General features: G+C 39.5%; 1 protein-coding gene across 1 annotated transcript in view; it reads left to right on the forward strand.

Moving 5' to 3' along the window:
- The first annotated feature begins 2,581 nt into the window (after window positions 1-2,581).
- GALNT7 (polypeptide N-acetylgalactosaminyltransferase 7) overlaps window positions 2,582-21,345 on the forward strand; it is a 94,060-nt gene continuing 75,296 nt past the window's right edge. Inside the window, exons 1-2 of the mRNA XM_071556246.1 lie at window positions 2,582-2,945; window positions 10,827-10,948. Of these exons, the coding sequence (XP_071412347.1) occupies window positions 10,895-10,948 (54 nt within the window). The 5' untranslated portion in view covers window positions 2,582-2,945; window positions 10,827-10,894. The remainder of the gene's footprint in view (window positions 2,946-10,826; window positions 10,949-21,345) is intronic.

Below are 21,345 nucleotides of genomic sequence, written 5' to 3' on the forward strand. Positions count from 1 at the left end.
ATTTCTTTTTCTTTTTTTTCTAATTTGTCTTTCATTACCTTAAACCCTAGAACTTAATTTTATGTATATCCACACACTTCAGTTCTCCAGTGCTGTACCTCTATCCTAAAACCTTCTAATCTAAAATAGTTGGTTAAACTCATCCCTGACATCCCCTACACATGGCAGAGTTGTAGTAGCATTTAACAGGACATAATCTAATTTTTGTTTATTCAAGCAGCTTTCTGAGGGAGCAGTTAAACTGAACGTTGCTTCCAAAGACCTCTGAACATCAAAACCAACAAAACTAAGAAAACTATAAGCATGCATTGAAAATAGGTGAGTGTTCCTCATCTAGAGAGCTTTATAGGGTAGTGTAGTCAAATACAAACTGAAGACATCCCCCACTGGGGAAAAAAAATATTATTTTCTACCTAACCTCTCTATTTAAAGTGTTTGAGGCTAATTTCTTACAGGCAGTTCTACTGAACAAACCTTGGTAAATATCTTCCAATAGTGATGATGGACTGAAATGGTGATTATAACAACAAAGCAAATGACAAGTGAGAAGGATTTGATACCAAGTCCCTAATGAGACTGGAGTCATTAACATTACAGGCACTACCCACTGCAAGGGAACAACTAGGAACAAAGGCAAATTATTATTAAAAGAACAATGCAGTGCTTTAGATACAACAAAATCAATTAGGCATTAGTTTTAATGTAGCCTAAAGTTAAAATTTCTAAAACAACAGAGAATTTTCCCATTTGTACTATTTAAAGTTTGTAGCTCGAGGAAAACACCATGTATAAAGAAACCAGAGAGCCTTTTGTGAATTTTGTGTCAATTATCTAATTACCTTTGATAACATCAGGTGCAAACCTTCAAGTAAAAAAGCTTTAAAGAGCTCTTGCAGGTAAGGGTGCATCAGGAGAGTTATAAGACTAAACAGAAAGAAGAGAAAGTAAAAGAAACTGCATCTTACTTTGAAGTGAGTGTCCTGACCCTAGTTGCAAGGATCAGTGATGGACCAGAGGTATTCATTGGTTACTGGAGCATGTTCATTAACTCCAAACTTTCAACATGGGAAGAGGGACAAGGAGACTGGGCAGGTTTCTGCTTTGCTTTTCTTTTACTTTAAAGCTGAGATGCTGCCACACATACTGCTGCTAGTCAGGAAGGGGAGAATCCAAGTCTAGCTCCTACCTCCTGGCTTCCCTCTCTCCTCTGCAATGCCTGTGGATGGGGAGGGGTGAGGGCAGTTTGTGATACTCCCAGATGGGCACCTCCTTGCAGAGGTGGGAGTATTCTCTGACCGAGGAGGTCAGCAGCAGCTACAACATCTCAGCCTACAGATAGAGCTCTACCTTAGCAGCAGCAATTTGTAAGTGCTTCTTCCATAGGGCAGCTGCTCTTGAATTCCATCATGAAAAGCCAGTAGTTTGTGAAGTAGCTCTGCACATTAGCTACCTAGTAGCTCAATCATGGTGCCCACAACCCTGCTTCTCTGACTGGTAATTCCCTGCAGCAGCTGGAGATGTGTTGTCTTTCTGCACAACAGACAATGCTATGAGCTCTGAACAAAAAGCTGCCCCAGCTGGGTGGGAAGGAGATGTGTCTTCACATTCCTGGTAAGAAGCAGTATCTCCTCTTTGGTATTAAAGGGGAATTGTAGTGTCCTCTTCCACTAAAGGTCTTGGTAAATGGATTCAGAAGATAGGGTGTGGGGCTCTGGAAGACAACAGATGGCTTCTTTCTGGTCTGTTCTGAGTCGTTGATGTCCACAGAAGATCTTCAGCCCATATAGACCACTGTTTCCTTGTGCCTTTTCTTTTGAGACTCTATAATCTGTTAGTCCCAAAAAGTTTAACAAACTTATAGTGAGCTGGATGTGCTCATCTTGATCTTCGTCAGCAATTAGTGTATCATCCACGTATTACAAAACAGCTCCTTCTGACTGCTGTCTTCTCCAGTCCTCCAATTCTTTCACCAGCTGATTTCCAAATATAGATGGACTATTCTTGAAACCCTGGGGTAGATCGTCCCAGGTGAGTTGAGTTCTTCTCCCTGGGGTAAAGGGTGGAGTGTTTGTATGTGCATGATTACTCTGACTAGGTTTTTGGTTGTTTTTTTTTTGGCTTGCAAGATGGGGTGGAGGCGGGGCAGGGAACCCATGGGGGTTTTAAATACTATTTTTTCTTCTACCTGACTAAGTGATTCTCAAGTGACATTCACCTCTGTCTTAATTAAACATGTCTCCTGATATAGAACTAATGAGTTTCTACTTCAAAGAAATGCCAGGGTAAACTTTTATTTTGGCAGGGGGAAGCAAAACTGGCAAGCAGAAGGACAGTGTCTCCCAACACACACAAAAGTGGAAAGAGTTGAGAAAGTGCAGCCAAGGGGACTAACCCCAGTAATAGCACTTGCAAGCCAATTACTTGCAGCTCTTTGCCAAAGAGGTTGGCTCTGCAGCTACTGCCTGAACTGGAGGAGAAAATGTACCCTATATTTGGATTACTTGGTTATTCTTATCTCCCCAGTGCTTCCTAGAACCAAATTGAGAGCAGGAAAACAGTCATCATTGGACATCCCTCTGAAGTTCCTCCTTAGGCCACCCTGCATGCTTCAGGTAACCCAGGAGGGTCCATGCTGACATCACCAGGACCAGAGACTGCAGTTGGAAGGGGAACTGCCAGCTCCTCCTCATTCCACACAGCAACAGGCCATACCAAAGACAACATAAAGACCTTTTGCAGGTTCATGCTCAGGATTTGGTTTGCCTTTTTTTTTTCCAGCTGTTTCACTCAAAAGTTCCTGTTTGTACCTCCTGCTTAGTGAGTAGCTCTGGCTTTACCATTTTCATGCCAAGAAACCTGCATTTGCAGCACTCTAAGAAGATATGCCTGACTCTCCAAGGACCAGGACACACAACTGAAAGAAGACCACATCAACTCAAAATCAGGTCAGTGATTAAACTTCTTGATGTTGGAAAGTCCAGTGTCAGTATCATAAGGTTACTCATGAAGTTATTTGCAGTTGTAGGCCTGCGAGCAATAACTGTCTAATTATCTGTTTCTGAAATAGCAGCGTGGGGAGGGGAAGGCAGGGAGACATTGCTTTTCTGTTAAGAAATATAAAATACTAGAAGTGTGAGTGCTGTTTTTGGAGCTGCCGCATTCTAATTTCCAGTAAATTAAAAGCAACAACCATAAATTTCATATCCTTTATGCTAGCTACTTTTCGTAGGGAATGTCGCTGAACTTCCGTTCCATGCAAAAAAATCTTTCTCTTGCATTAAACCTTCACCTGACTCATTACTGAGTTACCCTTCAGTGAGCTTACACCTAAAAAGGCTGAATCTGTGGTGATTCTCAGAGCAGTCTTGTCAATACATGGGTGATGAAATTAAGCAAAGTCCAGCCATGAATAAGGTCTATAACATTTTCAGTGCCCCTGAGACCTTCCATCAAAGTAAACCTAAAGTAAAATATTTCCTTTCTCAAAGCACATGTTTGAAGCTAGGTGAACTAGATATTTTTCTATTATTTGCCTGCCACAATATCCTTTACTTGGTGTCTGAGCACAGTGGTTGGCTTATACAAATACAGCAGCTCATTTTTTAAAAATTTCTGTGTCATTAATAAAGAAAACGGTTTGCATTTCAGATGAAGAGACGACCACATATCACAAAATATTTACTGTGCCCAGAAGAGCAGCAATTTACAGACCATTTAACAGCAGTTTGTGTATGCATTTAAAGATTGCATCTTTTTTTTAACTAAAGTTACTATTTGTGTGTTAAGTAGTTTTCCGTAAGTAAAAGGTTAGTTTTTTGTCTGACATCTTTGAATTTATATTCTGTGAAAAGCAGTAGTGATTTAGATCTGAGTTTTTATAGCATGTGGCATGTAGCTTCTTGTGGAGGTTTTTTAGACTTTTTTTTTAATAAATCATAGTCTTTATTTGCTTCTCTAGGAAGGGTAAACATAAGCTCATAAGTGTTCCGCTTTTAAGCAACATAGAAAACGTAACCTCTTTGCCTTTTAGTTCAGTGGTCTTACTGTATTCACCAAACAAGAACATTTTCACTGAGGATGGATCTTGGTCTCTCTCTCTTTTCTCTGGCTTACCCAAACCAACCAACTTAAAAAACCAAATACATGAACTTCTCAGTTCACCAGAAGGAAAAAAACTCTCCACACAGCACCTATTCTTCCAAAATTATGGAGAAAGAAAGAAAGAAATCAGAAGGGAGCAAGAAGGGGTAGGAAGAGCCTAGTTAGTGCATAGCCCTGAGACAGATTCTTGCAGTCTCTTGCTCCATGTCCTGTGAGCTGAGTGAACTGGCACAATGGAATTTTGTACTGCTGTCACTTGAGTGCATCTAGACACAAAACTGTATTGCAGGCCTCTCTTTAAGCTTTATTGACTGTAGTGGTGACAGCTGCATGCAAGGACCAAATATGAGCTTACTCGAATGGAGATGTTCTCATCTACAAAGCCAAACCCCAGTGATGGTTCTTAGGTTCCACAGTGCTGGATGGCTTGTGAATCTGACTAGGAACAGGAGCTGCTCATGTGCTGGGGGCAAGAAATCTGATAGTTCATAATGAAATACTGTTTATAAGGAGAATATCTATTGGTACTTTGGTCATGCCCAACAAGATTGAGCTGCTGTATCTTCCCTTACAGAATATCCCACTATACAACGTTGGGAGGGAAGGAGATGGTTCCCATAGGTCCCTCCAAGCCAGGGAGCACAAGTGGGATATCTGTTCACTCAGAGAGACTGGAGGGGAAAACCCATTTATTATAAAATCGTGAGGCTTTTATAGGATTCTGAGGGGTGCTGGAACTTGGACAGGATTGGATAAGGACTCTGGAAGAAGGGAGTGACTTGGGCACTCAGCCGGCCAATAGGAAAAAAGGAAGGATCAACCACAATAGGAACCCAGGGATTGGGGATAGACATGTGAGATAACCAATGGGGTTAGGACAGAGGCGGAAACTGATTGGAGGGGTGGGTGCGGCACCTGCAGCTATATCGGTAGCTCAAGGCAGAGGTGATTCCCAAACGGGGCTGTCCTGACCCAGACTGGCAGGGAAAGCCCTGGCAAGTCCCAGCTGCTGCCCCTTGGCAGCAGTGGCAGCCGCAGAGGCAGCTGCGTTGGCAATGTGGGGTGGGGATGCCCACCAGGCGGAGCATTCCCGGCCTAGGAGACAATCCGTGCACCTAATGGGTGCAATGGCTCATCGGGAACAAAGCCTCAGGGGAACAGACAGGAGGGGTGGCAACTATGAACGGAGGGGGGGTGCAGGGGGGTAGTGGGGCAGTGGGGTGACAATAAAACCTTTTGAATTCAAACCTGCACAGCAAAATGCATAACTTTTAAACTCCCACCACCAAAATCTTTCACATAATGCATTAGTACAGTCTGGGCTGTTTGCCAGCACCGTCTTCCATGTGGGTCTGTATCAGAACTTGTTCTTTCCATATCTCATAGTCCGTTTTGTTTCACACACACCACCACTCACCATTCTGAAACATATACTCTCAGGCCAAGGTGAAGTTGATTAAGTGTAGAAGAGCTCTCAAAATGAACCTTTTGCATGACCAATTCACAAAAAAAGTAATTTGCTCCTTAAATGATGTCACTACCTATCTGTAGCAAGATATGCCATGTCAGATAACACAGGCAACATCTATATATCCCTACCTAATTGCTGTACTACTTGTGGTAGCGATGCCTCAGAAGAAAGTCCTCAAGCCTTTTGACTGGACCTGGGGCCCTGGCTTCCACTACCATGGCAACAGAAATGCTGCCTGCTGGAAAAGCCAGCTGAGTCCAGAAAAGGTCACTGGAGTCCTTTAGAAGCCCAGGGAAGCTTTATCCTCAAAGGAAAAGGAAGAGGCACAAGTCTGAAGCTGGAAAGACTAAATAGTTTGTCAATGGCAGGCATACAAAATTTCTGATTTATCTCATAAAGTATATTTTTAATGTGCTTGTATTGACTTTAGGGCTAGTTGAGGTCTCAGCACGTTTTGGGGGGAGTGGAGGGTGACAGGGCATGGGGAACAGGGATGGGAAGATTGTGTTTTTCTTCAGTTGTCATGGCTAGAATTTATTCATAAGGCTGTAAGGACTGAGGCCTTACAGAAAAGGTCCCAGAATTGCAAGAACTTCTGTCAAAAAGGAGAAAATATCTTTCCTATGGCTTCTTTTCTGGGCTGTCCTGCTCCAGCACTTGATAGACCATATGTAAAATATGGCATGCTGCTTTTGAGGATGCTTCTTACAGTACCAGATCTGTGGATGTCGGAGGCAGCTTAGTCCCACCACTTACAACATCCTGAAGTTGTGGGAACTGTTGGGTCCATTTACCAGATCCAGGCAGGATCATCCTTTAATTGGAAAGCTTTTTAAAGAATTACAATTCTTGAAGCATCCTTTCATGTTTAAGGCTGTACATGATTGCAGAAGTTCTCTCTTGCATGATTAAAGCATTTGTGTAATACTTCCTTAAACCTGTATAAACTGTATCTGATAATAACTAGGTTGGAAAGAAAAGGATTTCCCCCACACACCAAAAGAAAGGTTTATTAAGGCTGATGGCATTAATTCAGGGAAGAAACTGAATGCACAGCAGCAAATGCAGCCTGGCTTGCTGACCTGAAGTGCTGTGCTGGCCACGGAACAACAGCCTGACTCTGGTCTCCTTTCCTATGCCTGCCCTAAAACATCCATGCCAAGTCACATCACTGGGCAGCCAAATGAAGCAAAAAGATGCCATCACCACCCGCCTCCCCAAACTCTCTGTATTTAAAGAGGATAAACTAAATGGTGCTGTAAGGACACATGCATTGAGGATTCAGACACATCCTCAGTACTGCAACCTCCTCTACTCCCTGTGTGTGCTAAGCAAGTAGGTGATTCTGAATGCAGGAAACTTTTGTCCTTCAAAATTATAACACTTTAAGATACCTACAACATACTTGGTGTTACAGTTGTATTACTAAGAAGTGAAGGTAAAAGTAAGTACAAAAGCATAGTGTCAAGGAATAGATAAGAGTGAAGCCTCCTAAACACCTTAATATGTGGAAATAGTCAACAGTCTTGACTTTTTAAACATTACCTTTTTACCTGTCTTTCAGCTTTTCATGTCTATGCATGCTGTTGTTGTAACCTTAACACTTTCCAGGGTCTTTAAGAAGTCTGCAGCCAAATGGTTTTGGGGTTTTTGTTCCTTCAATGAACAGTTAAATCCATCAGTGGGTACTGCTGTCTCAATTATAGAAAAGTCAATAAACTTCTACAGCTTTGGGCAGTGTGACAGACACAGCACAAGCCCCAGTACCTTGATTATCAAATGACTTAGGCATACATGTAACAGCATGATAAGAGGGTGTCATAAGGTGACTATCCTACAATCCCTGAGGAAAGCAGAAGGCAAATGAGGCTGTATGTGAAAACCTATATATGTGCTAGACAGCTTTTTTTCATTCCCTCCATTCCAGCAGACTTGGATAGCACTCTTATTCTCCAGTTATTTGTAATTATGTTTCCCATAGCTCATTATTGACAGAATCAACTGGCTAAACAAAAAGCTGCTGCCAAGGCAAAACTTGGAACTCAAAATGTGGTATACAGAGGAAGCAGTTGAATAACGTACTTTTGGGATACAAAGGGCTTCAGCACATGCTGAAGAAAACAGCAGGATGATATGTGGTTTCACTGTGCTGGGAAAGGTAGGTGAAGGAAGGAAAAAAAACAATAAAATATGACTGTATCCTGGATTGCATCAGGAAGCTGGATTTCAGGTTGATGACTGTCCCAAAGCATCCAGAGCACACACAGCAGCAGGTGTGGATGGAGGAGTGCCGTGCTGACCTCAGACCATGCAAATACTTCACTGATGCAATCAGTAAAGCCAACTCACCTTGTTTGGCACACTGGCATACCTGTGGTACCGCAGCAGTGCAAGAGCAAACAATGGCATGCAAGGTTAGACTCGACAAACCCAGCCCAAATCACAAAGTCAAGCATACTGCAGGCAATAGTTACATGCAAGGTAGGCTTACTTGTCGTGAAACTTGATGTGAAATAATAATATAAAGTATAACAGACTATGAAATGTCAGAACAATTGTACCAGCCAAGCTGGTCTGCAAAACCTGGTAATTTTATATTAACATTTTCAGCATTCCTAACTTGAAAAATGTGGCACATGAGTCTACCATTTTCAATTGGACTGAAACTTTACCTAAGATATCTATAAGTTATTCCACTTATCAGTGGAAATGTGGTCAGGCAAAGAAAGAGAATGAGCTGCCCATTAAAGAAATGTGGAGTGCAAATATTTTATGTATACAAATGCTAAGAGAAGAGTGGAGGCAAGTTGGACAAAAACTGCAGCATATCAGCTGCTGCTAAGGATGACGCATCCTCGGGTTATAAAGTTGCATGTTAAGGGTGGATGTTCACAAGCTCCTCAGGCACAATAAGTAACTTGAAAGAGAAAAGGGTATCTGTGCTGTAAAGGATGTGTGCTTTGACCACAGTGTTTACAAGCCAGCAGCACAAAGAAAGTGATTTTTTGAAAATCTTTTAACTCTAAAGAATAAATCTTTATAGCAGCACAAGGGAGTCATGCCCTCAAATCTCATTATTCTGAAAGCTGCTTAGAAACTTTAGCCTTTAGAGTCAACATACCACAATGCATTAAAAGTACAATTTCAAAGAGTTACAAATGCTTTTAACAATTAACTAATTTAATTAAAAAAGTAAAATAAAATTAGGATTTAAAAAGATTTACAAGGAAATAGTTGGGAAGGCGGGTGTTATACTTTAAGAAGGAGGTAACTGAAAGGGTTTGAGAGGAGTACAGTAGCAAGTGGATGTGGTTAAGGCATTTGCAAGATTAGTTAAAGAAAAGCCTGGTAAAACTGGAAGTACGAAGCCAAATCCTGGGACAAATGAACATACTTTCTTTTATATATTTGGAGCTGCATAATTTATACATACTCAGCATCTAGCCTGTGTACCTTAAGAATAATTGGGTAAAAATAGTGATGAAATCTTATAAAAATACTACCCAAAAAAGCAATATATAGTATTTGATGCAGAAAAGGAACTTACATTTTCAGAGATTAAATACCCAGTCATTGGTACTGAACAACTGCAGGTATTTCAGTGCCAGGGGTTTTAGAGAATTAAGCAACTTAACAGTGAAAAAAGCTGACTTGCTGTGCAAGCTGGTTTATTGAAAACAAAAATTGTCACAGGATCCATTACTGCTTTAGAGATGGACTGTGAATTTGAATTTTCAAATGTGTCTCACAGAAGCAAGGTGATGTGATGTTAAATTTGGAGTGGTTAAGGGATGTTTGAGGTGATAAGTAAAGCTCTGGCATGCAAGTGATATAGATTCTAATCAGTGCAGGTACACCATTTGAAATTCCCATGGGGTTTTTGTATCTATTGAAACATATTAAAATTCACAGGCAAGTTGTGTGTGCGTGCTTGAGGTCTCAGCTTCTTCCAGGATTAAGAGACTGCAAATACATGCACTATCCTTAGGTGCTCTAACAGCCTGGACTGGTCTGTGCTAGGTACTGAGTAAACACAGGACAAGGATACACAATAGACTTTGTACTACACAAAAGACAACAGAGAAAGATAAATAGCAAGCTGAACCATGACAGCATAAAAGTATCCCAACTTTGTACTCCTTGCTGAGCCTGCAGACCTCCAAGGATCTTTTTCCATTTTGCATACTGAAATTTCAAAACCAGAAGGCAAGGGAATCTTTGTCTTGATGTTAAGCAGAACTGTTTCTAAGATGACTCCTATTTCATTTTCCTTGACTCAGAGAGCCAGAGCCATGATCAGAGCAGTGTCAGCATTCTGGAAGAACAGAAAAGCACTGAGAGTTTCATGCTCTTAAAAATAAACACTGTCAGCAGGATACATAAAGTAATGTATTGAATTTGAAATACAACATCACAGGAGAATGAAGAAAACCAGATGCATCTGCGAAGGATTTCTGGACAGATCAATTTACATAATGATGTTCTTTAACTTTGCAACTTTATTTTAGAAGTTAGATGGGACAGTGGTAAGAAAGCACTGTCTTTTGTTACCTTGGTTCAAAGATCATCAGGATGCTTATCCTCAGAACTTCTGAGCTTATACTTGGTGGAAAATTGGGTGTGTTCAGACAAACTGTGTGAAGATTTGTTGGCTTGGTTTCTGCTGCTTCTTTAGAGCTCAGATGTTGGCACACTCAATACAAGGATTGTTGCAATGAAGGTAGGACCTGTTGTGCAGAGCTCAGGAACCACAGAGTCATAAATTTAGGCAGGATGCAGGTATTTGTTAAGGATTGTAACCATCAGAAGCTCTTGAACCACAACAGCCCTTTACTGAATGATTCTGCCAATTATTTACTTTTTATACCAAGTCACAGGTTTCATCAGCAACAGACTGGTATTACCCTGAAGTGCTGGAGGCTTGTCTGATCACTGTGAGAACCTTCTCCTACACCTCTATGTAGCAGGGAGAAGCTGAGGCACAAGAAGCTTTAAAAAGGTCTAGCTTTGTCTATGTAGTGAATGTACATGCTGATGCTATTGCTGGTCCTTTCCATGCACCATGGTGCAGAGTAAAACACTTGCCTTCCTAATGATGATTACTGTGGATAATTGAATGGAGAGGTAACTGCCCAGGTAACTGCCCAGGAAGCTGGAAATCCTGGTATCAGGGGCATGATAAGGAATTTATAATGTATAAAACAATCTCTTTTTTTAGTTTATTTTTGTTTGTTTCATTGGTTTGTTTTTGTAGGAGCAAAAAGGATGACCGACTAACAAAAGGACAGTAGAAGGAAAGGAATAATTACGTGCAAGCTTTAAATGATCAGAGAGGATCATCCCTCTTATCAGATGAAGCAATTTCTGGCATTCAAGGTATACAGTGAACTATTTTAATTTTTCAACAACAGTGCAAGTTGTGCAGGCACTTGTAAAAACTTAAAAGCTCTTTTTAAGATAATTGCATGTGTTTTCCATAAACTGCATTCTCTCACTCTTTCAAACAGTATAAGTTGTTTCTCAAAGCAATAACTAATATTTTAATTAACTTTTGTAAGTGTTACAAGGAAAATTATTTCTTATGGAGTCTAAAATCCATACTCTTGAATATATGGCATTTTTAAATTAACATGACTGATACAATTTTTAATAAAAACTTTGTGGGTTTTGTTGATACAAGGCAATAACACTCCAAGTTTAGAACCTGTAGAATCCACACAAATAGTCCACCTTTCTTTCTCCTCTCTCTTTCTCTCTCATCAAGACATTACCATGAAGACTATAAGTAACTCCAAGAACTGTAGCTTTTGCTCAGCTGCTTAAGACTGATGAGTTTAAGAGGCTGGTCACTAAAAACATGGTGAAAACTTAGTATCCTAGTGGGCATTGTGCATGATGGGAAATGGCAAGATTAGAGACCCCTTAGGTGTCTTCATCTTGCTACCACCACAAAACCACGGTTTGTACAGTGTTTGAACTGAGTGATGAAGCACAAGAAGGGGTAAGATCTCTAAAGCAAAAGGACAAATATGCTTTAATCTCTCAGTAATGGTACTCTGTCCCACATTATGCTTATTTTGGTATTTTACTGCATAACATCAGAAAGCCAATCACTCTTAAAAACACTTGTAGAAACCTAGTTCATCTTTCAGCTCAGAATTGAGCTGCTTGGCCAAAATCCAGGCAGAACCTACCTGCCACTTATGGTTAGTGGACTTTCAGATACAGCCAGAAATATGGGCCACAACAAAAAATAAGAATCCCTCTCCTACAGTGAAGTCCAGTGTTGTGGTAGGGGACCTCAGTGGAAAAGCAGTGTGAATTGTGAGGGCTTATACTAACTTGGAATATTTTTAATAGCACATCACCAGCCTGCATGCATTTTTCACCTGTCAAAATGACATTTTTTTACCTATCTGTGGGTTCATCCTAAGACATTAAGTGCAAGTTATTGGGATTTGACATTTTCACAGCATTGGCTATGGAATGAAATACACCTATATACACTTTTGCTGCTGTACACTCATCCTGCTTCTAATATGAGCTAAAACTTAAGATGACTTCTTAAACACAGGTGTGAAGCATGTTAATGCAGGTATCTGCTGACGCATGACTGCACATTTGAAGGGCAGGTAAATCTTAACAAGGGCAAATTCACGATTGATACTGATTTGACTATTTCTCAAGTGATGTTAAAAATAAAAAAAAAAAAGATAAGAAGTCTTTTAATAAGTTTTTTTTTTGGGGGTGGGGGTTAGTGTGTTGGTACTGAGCATTTATGAATAGCATTTCCTACTTTAGTAATCAACTCACATAGGACGGGAAAACAAGTACGTGAAAAATCTGCATCTTATTTACATTTGTAATATTACATAAATCTGAAGGTATTAATACAAACATTTAAATGAAGGTTTGACAACCAAATGCAGGGAAAATCCTTTTGATGTTTAACTAAAGGAGATTGTAAGGATACAATTTGAAAAGTGAAGGGTGGAGTTTAAAAACATACCTCACCCACTGCAAAAATGTCTAGGCTGTTCTTGGCCTATGTTTTAAAGTGCATATTAATAGATCTTCAATAACAGGTGTTTCTTGTTCTGCAAGTAGTAAGTTAGCTTGTCATTTAGTGTATTTTAATCAAGTATAAAAAAAGTCAACTGGCTTTTTGCATACTAGATGAATGCATGTTCATAAAGCATTTATTTCAAAAGTTATGATACTTTGCCCCGAAGATACAAATGTGGTACTGCTCGAGATACCCAGCACCTTGCCTAATTACATATAAATTTAGCATTGCTAATTAATGCTTTATTTTCTACTGTGATTCTGTACTTCACTATTGTGATATCCAGAAAATAGATGCAGTGTGTCCTTAGTTCAGTAAGTGCACTGGGTTATTTTTTAGTGGTCACCAGTTACGTGTCTGCTGCTCAACAGTGTTGGCTTATCTTGATTTGTATATCACCTGGAGCTGCTGAGTGTCTTTGCAAATTGTTTATGTAATTTCAGCAATGACCATGACAGACTGTAGACTGTAGCTTAAGATGGACAAAAACAATTTAGTTCCTTAAATTTTCTGATCTCAAATAGGCTTATAGATGGTATTGTTATTTTATTTTTCAGATCTTCTGCATTTTCTGATCTTAGTTTGATTAAACACTTTGAATTTGCATTTGGCTTAGAAAAAGAAAAAATACATGATTCTTTTGAATAGCAACATCAAACTTAGAGTTGAGAAGGCTGGTAAATTTTGTTCTGAAACAGTCGGGTGTGAAATCTTGGCTCTGTTTAAATCTGTGGCAACATTACAGTAATTTCAAGTGAAGGTATTCACCTCTACTAAATACTTTACATCCTAAGGGCTCTGCAAGTTGTTGCATAAACATTATGTAGTTAGATGATGAAAGAAACTACTCTCATTTCCCTTTAGAAAAGGGAAATTCCTCCCCTAAGGTGAAAAAATCTTTGCTGCCAGGTTTCTGAGGGAGAAGAGGTAATCCAGCAATGAAGGAATATTCTGGGATTAATTTGGTGTGGCCTAGATACATGCTGGAGAGTATCAGAGCTGACCCAAATGTTTTGAGGAACAGTGCCTGCTTTCTACTAATCAGCCCGGACACCAAGAGTTAGCAGGGCAATTTTGGAGAAACTGTTTGGATATAAACCTGAAAGAGAGGCAAATTGTTAAATTAATTTTCACTCATAAGTCTGCTTATTTAAATCTAAAATGTTTAGAAGATGTGCTTGCTTATGATATCTTGTAGGTTAGTAAGAAGTCAACCATATTTTTCAAGCAGTTAGCCAAGAGTCTACAGAAGTCTGTCTGTGGATCACCATGCTTTAACAGAATATGCAGTTTTCCTGTCACTTCTGTGTTGTCCCAAAGTATCATTTGAGTGGAAAAAGAAAAATCTATTAATTACACAGATGCTCTGTTCATTTTATTATATATATAAATATGTCAGAATTGTTGATAGTAAATCATGAATTGAATAAATTTCACTTTGGCCTAAGGTTTACAGTAACAGCTTTCATTACTCAAAGGGTCAATGAATAAAAATAAGAATAAACCAGTGATTTTTTTCAGTTTAATTTGAAATAATGTTAATTGAACTAGTCTTCTGTTCTTTAAGTATGATTTTCAAGTTGGGACCAGAGGAGGTTTTGTTTTATTTTTAAGGACAAAATTTTAATTCAACTTTTTCCTGCTTACTCTCTAAACTCCAGCTAACATCTAAAGGTGTCTCTGAGTTGAGCAAACTACTCAGAATGATGATTTAGTTAAGCCAGACTTGAAAGTACAGTCTAGAGATCTGCTTCCTGGTAATTGCACACAGCTGGGAATTTAGAGAAGTTTTGGTTTAATTGGAATACTTGGGCAACTAGTTTTTAAATCATTACAGTTTGCTATGGTTTAACCCCAGCCAGCAGCCAAACTCCACTCAGTCCCTTGCTCACAACCCCACCAGTAGGATTGGAGAGAGAGTCAGAAGGGTTAAAACTAGAAAAGTCATGTTTTGAGATAAATAGTTTAATAGGAAAAGCAAAAGCCACAACGGACAAGCAATGCAAAACAAAGAATTAATTCACTACTTCCCATGGGCAGGAAGGTTTTCAGTCATCTCCAGGAGGTCAGAGACCCATCATATGTAATGGTTACTTGGAAGACAAACACCATCACTCAGAACGTTCCCGCCTTCCTCCTTCTTCTCCCCACTTTATGTACTGAATAAGATGCCATATGGTCTGAAATAGCTGTTTGGTCAGTTTGGGTCACTTGTCCTGGCTTCATCTCCTTCCAATTTTCCATACACCTCCAGTTTCCTCTCCAGCATGGCAGTACATGGATGTGTAAGCCCTGCTCAGCAGTAATGAAAACACCTCTATATTATCAGCCCTGTGTTTAGCACAATTCCTAAACACAGCCCCATTCTGGCCAGTGCAAAGAAAATTAACTCTACCCCAGGCAAAACCAGCACAGCATTATACATTACAAAAAGAAAGCTGAATGGCAGTAAGCTGAGAGATCTGGAAACTTACAAGTATTTGAAGATGGATGAGATTCTGACAATGTCACTCTTACTTGTCACAGGTGACTTAAAAGCAGTGGAGTTCAGCTTGCCAAGACAATGAATTTATTACAGTTCTTCACCTTTATTTCAAACTTGTCTTGACAGATCTAATTAGTTTTTCTCTTGAGTTACGATTTGGATGGGTTTGGGGGTTAGTTGTTTTTGGTTTTGTGGGGTTTTTTTGTGGTTTAGGTTTGGGGGGGGGGGTTTGTGTGTGTTTTGTTTTGTTTTTATTTAGCTTTCAGTTTGGGCAAAAAGTAGAAAACACAATTTAAAAATTGAAAGAAATATCTATATTGATACCACAGCTAAAACTGCACAAACTGGAAATCATTTAGTTCATATCAAGTAGGGGTATCTGTGTAACTTTGGACCTAAGGAAGGAGAGAAACTTGCACAAAACAACATATCTACATGGTGTACTAAAGCCCTTATGAAATCTATTTTATTGTGATTATATTTAGTAAAAGACTTGAATGTGTGCAGCGTTATGATACAACAGCTGCTGTTGTCTGCAATTCCCACAAAGCGTGCCTTTTATAACAGAATCATTTCATTGAATTACTAATCAATACAATTTGGTGTCAGACACTACATAATAGAAATAATCTACTGTTCAAGAATTTTTCTCCAAATGGCAGCTCACTAAGAGGCTGCACAACATTATGGTGTTTCTTTCCAACCACCTATAAGATCAAACCTACAGCTGATGAAATCTGCAGAGAATTAAGAAAGCTCAGAGCTGCCTAGCAGTGGTTTTATGATTCATTGCCATTAAGACTCTTAACTTCCAGTTATCCATCTGTGATACAATACCACAAACTTCATATGACTAATGGCAGTAGTCTTGCCATCATTCTCTGTTGCAGACACCATTGCCATACCCCAGGCATCCAGGGACCCCAGATTTCTGTGATGTTAATTCAGTTTCTATTATTTCAGTGTTAATGAATAAATCTATCTAATGGACTGGTCTTTTCCAGTAATTATTAGTTGACCTTTTATGTATTGATGTAAAATGAGGTAGGCCACATTTTCTCAAATGGTATTTTGCTCACTTACCCTCCTGTTACTAAGCTAAGGAACAAAAGAAAATACTGGTTTTAGCATCTATTAACTGTTGTACCTCCACACTTGCACTTATTTGTTACATTAAGTAACAAATTTGGAGTGCCTCATTTTATTTGTCTTTGAAATGTCATAGGGCTCTATCTTGTGCAGATTTGACATGTTGGATTTATTCAACTTTGCCAATGCTTTACAAATGTTTCTTATTTCCCCTAGTAAGGTTTTGTTTAATTTTAAACAACATAGCCGAATGTATCCTGAAGAGAAATCTGTGAAAGTTATTGAAGATTTATTGCTGATAAATGATACTGAATTGTTAATACCCAAATTGACAGTTATTTGCTAAACTATCAACAGTTCATTACTAAACAGCAAAATTCCAAAGAAATACAGAACTCTAATTAATTTCCAGTTGTAAAATTTCCAATTTTTGCCTCAAAGACACTGTGGATCTTGTTCAGCCCAACAATTTCATCAAATTAACTCCAATTATTTACTATATTTGAGAAGTCTTTTAGAAAAGTAAATCAGCATCTGAAATGTGGGTGTTTACAGCAACCATTTTTTCAGCATAACAGAAAGTGCAGCAGCCTCTTTCAATTTGCTCTGCCCTAGATTCAGGAAATGATGCAAGTTAATTTCGGTTTGAAGTGCTTGGAAATATAGTGCCTTGAAAAAGGAAATTTTCTGGACCTGAGATATATAACTATTCACACTTATGTCTGCCTCAAAATACAGGTGAGAGTTATTTTGAAAAGTAGTTTAAATATATATTTTCCCTTTTAAATGGCATAACTATGCTTAGAATCATTCCAATTCTTTTCAAACACCCACATAACAGACTATCCCATCCACTCTTTTAATGAGATCTAAATCTGTCAACAATTGTCAACACTCATCAGTATTTGGATATTTTGAGGACTTGTAAGTGCAAAAGAAGTTAAATTTATTTAGACAAAAGCAGTATTAATAATACAATGTAGTTCATAAACATTGACTGGTACTCATTAACAGAAAGGGCAGCTGGAAAAAATATTTTTGCATTACAGTCTTCAGGACATTGGTAGCATCCAGATCAGTACAAAATAATGAGCTTGCTTACTGTTGCTGTGTGGGAAAAGAGAAGAGGAGCTAGAGGTGATACTGTAGGAGAAAAACAGACTAAGTAGGCATGACAGGAGTATGGGGGCTAAATGTAATGACAGGAACTTCATAACATGTTCTTCATAAAAGTGACAGGGAAAGCAAAGGAGGCAAACAGCACTCTGCCAGAAGCATCCGTTCAAATCCTGACATACTGAAGAATAATATTTGGTAGGACACACATGGCTGAAACTCTGGCTTTAAAAAAAAAAAAAAAGAAAGAAAAAGAAAAAGAAGGATAATTGAGAATAACAAGAAGAATGGTACTAAAGATTGTAAAGATTGGAAATCATGAACAGAAAAGCATGAAGATTAAGCACATCCTAGTCTAAATTGCAAAAGCATGTATTAAGTACTATTGGGAGACACTTACTTTATTACAGTACTTTTAAAACAATCTCAGAAATAAGGAAGAATTTAAAATCCTGTCCTGTGTGTGCAATCTCTCAGATGTAAACTAGAGGTGTGTCTTGGATTCCTCCTGGATAGCCCAGGATTTCAATATGCAGCACTAATAAGTTGGCTATTGGGGTAATACACTACACAAGTTTTCCATAAATGTCAACACCCAGCTTGCCTTAGATCCAAAGTAACAATATGGAAAACCGCATAGGCTTTGTTCAGAGATGACCACCTAAATGCAAATGGTCTTAAAAGTCAAGTGAAATAGAAAAGGTCAGAAAGGATGGGAAAAGGGATTGCATGGAGCTGGAAGGTTTCACTAGAGCAGAGGTGTTGCTTGTGTTGAGAGTATTCAGTTTAGAAAAGCAAGTTACTGTCTGCCACCTGGCATTTTCCAACGCTTTCTTTTATCGAAGCATGATCAAGTTTGCTGTTATAGGAAGCCCAGTGAAATACTGCAATAAATGAAGTGTGGGTACTTATATCTGGAAACATCTAAGAAAAGTGAAATTGATTAAGGTCTACAATCCATTTGTCATGGTTTGACCCCAGCTGTCAACTAAGCACCAAATCACCTCTCACTCACTCAGGCCCAACAGGATGGGGGGAAGAACTGGAAGGGCAAAAGTGAGAAAACTTTTGGGTTGAGATAAAGACAGTTAAATAAGTAAAGGAAAAACCACACAAGCAAAGCAAAACAAGGCATTCATTCACAACTTCCCATGGGCAGCAATCCCCAGAAAAGCCAGGTTCCATCACGTGTAACAGTGACTTGGGAAGAAAAATGTCATCACTCCAAACATCCCCCCTTCCTCCTCCTTCCCTCAGCTTTATATGCTGAGACACCATATGTTATGGAATATCCCTTTAGTCAGCTGGAATCAGCTGTCCCAACTGTGTCCCATACCAACCTCTTGTGCATACGCACTCTCCTCTCTGTCGGGGTGGGGTGAGGAGCATAAAAGGCCTTGACTCTGTGCAAACACTGCTCAGCAACTACCTGATTATCAACATTGTTTCCAGCACAAATCCAAAATGTATCCCTATACCAGCTACTATGAAGAGAAACTCTTTCATAGCCCAAACCGACCCATTGTTGATAATTTCAATGAAACCCTTTGTGTTTTGTGCTCACTGAACTCAGCAGAAAAAAAATTTGGTCTCTGACTTGCAGGTTTTACATAGACCACCTATGTTCTGACAGAAAAAAAGCCCTCAGACGAGCAAAATGGGAGGTTTATGTACAGTGAAGCCTTTACAGCAGTTTGTTGTTTTATGAATTTTGTAATATGTGACTTTTTTCTTGGTAGGTACAAAAGTCTATAGGAATTTGCTTTCAGACATTGTATTGAAGCAGTTTGTTTTATTGTGACCGGATATGCAGGACAAGAGTTAAGAAACACATCCAAATGCAGATGTTTCTCCCATGTGAGCAACTGCATAAGATCTTGACATTTGTTAATGACCTTGCTCCATACACCATCCCCCAAATCCCCAGCAATAAGGCAACTAACTGCGTGGCTTAGGGGATTGGTAATCGGATACCTCACCTCCAGGTCATCGTAGGTCTCTGATTCAAGAGCAGCAAGGCTTTGTAGTCACTTATATGCCTTTGGATATTTATTTGGAGGCATATCAGGCATATTTGGAGAAGTGAACATGATTTCTGTGCAACAAGCAGTAGATGTCCACATATGGATACAAATATTATGACAGTTGCCAGTCTGTTTGAAACATTTGAATGACTATCAGTTTAAAAGAGGTTGATTATAATAACAGTTAGGATTGTGTCTTGTTTTACTGCTGCCTGCACAGTAGAAATATCATGGCCTTTATATATATATATATATATATATGCACTTATATTCTGTAACTGAGAGAGGCAAAAATTTGTGTTTAACCCTCCCTCTTTTCCCCTCCAGGACATAAAATACTTTGAAAAATGATTTTGAATGTTACTGCAGGCAATCCAAAGCCAACTTTAATTTGCATATTCTGCCTTAGCAGGTATGAATTCAACAAGAGTGAAAATATGTTCTGAGGGTCTTAGGCACTTTACTACATAGGAGAAACTGTAAGTGCAGAATTTAAGACTTCAGCACATCCTTAGTGAGGATAAAACTGAAATAGAACTACTTTCAAGGTCAGTATTATCTAATAGTTCTGAAGTCAAACTGCCTGGCCTGTGCATGAGAAAAAAAAAAAAAACAACAAACAAATCAAACAGGTAGATGATGCTCCCTGCTGTGGAGGCACCAGGGCAGGCAGGTGTAACAGTCAACCAGGAACATGATGCCTTCTCCAGTTTCCCGTCATTGGCCGTTCTGGAAGAGAGAGGGGCTGGCTGGATGGCATGAACATCCTGTCCATTGGCCCGTACTGCCTCCCAGTGGACTTCAGCTACTTCTCTTTCAGGGTAAAAAGCAGGTGTTTTTTTTTTTAAATGCCAGGAACAGAAGCCGTTGTCCTCAAACAACTAATAGGAGAATTCACTGACAGCAAGACTTTGGGTATCTAAAACCAAAAGAACAAAACTTTTGGTCATCTTCCAGTATGTAGCTCTCTGTGATCATCACGGATGCATGCTTTGCCTGTGGGTTTCTGCAGAACATATACCTCCATATAAAAAAAACCTCAAAACCAGTTCTGGCAGGCAGCCTTACAAATGTGAGTTCTCATCACATCCACTTGGCACATAGAGGTCTCTTTCCCTGTCACTCTCAGCTCTGGGAAGCAGCAGCAGAGTAGTATCACATCCAATGGCTGTAGCCAGTTTTACTGTACTTTCAATGGATTAGAGCTGTTGCCAATGCCTTAAACACTACATTTGTCTGTCTTGTACCTTGGTCTTACAGAATGGGGAGGAAAAAAAGCACACAGTGCTACAGCACACGTTATACAAATAAACAAAGACTTTTGTGTTTAGGTGTGTCCAGCTACAAAGGTCACTTAGGTGTGGGGATTTTTTTCCTCCAAAGTGATCCTGTTCAGAGTGGAATATCCTGTTTCATTGCTATACTCCTTATCATTGAAAGTTAACGTTCAGAATCCTTGGATCTGATATCCTTACACTCCAGAAAAGAAATAGAACTAAAAACATCAAGGCAAGTGGATAGAACCGAATACACAGGGAAAAAAAGTATTACATTGGAAGAATTGTTCTTGTATCACTCTGAATTGTGGAGAGCTTACAATATCAGGCTTGTGTGTGTGTGTGTGCATGCACGTGTCAGACTCCTTCAAAGGAGGAAATAGGATGCCTAACATTTAGTGTAGAAAATTAGCAACAAAATACACACCAGCTATGGGGCTGATAGCATCTCTGTAATCTTGTACTTAATCTACTATCCCCAAGAAAACATCTGTTGACTTTCCAGAGCTACTCTGCCCTGGCTGCACACAATTAACGGGCCTGTGGCAACCCCTAAAATTAAGCGTTTGCACCTGCATTTTTAATAGTCGGTGCCCGAGCAGCGCTGCCCATTCAGCTGGGAAAGCCCAAACCCCACTGGAACTCTCCCACTCCTCCCCCTTTGCTGGAGCGGTGCAGGCGCGTCTGCCCCAGCCGCGCTCCGGGGGGCAGCAGGT

Source organism: Pithys albifrons, chromosome 5, assembly GCF_047495875.1.
Source record: "Pithys albifrons albifrons isolate INPA30051 chromosome 5, PitAlb_v1, whole genome shotgun sequence".
NCBI classification, from domain to species: domain Eukaryota; kingdom Metazoa; phylum Chordata; class Aves; order Passeriformes; family Thamnophilidae; genus Pithys; species Pithys albifrons.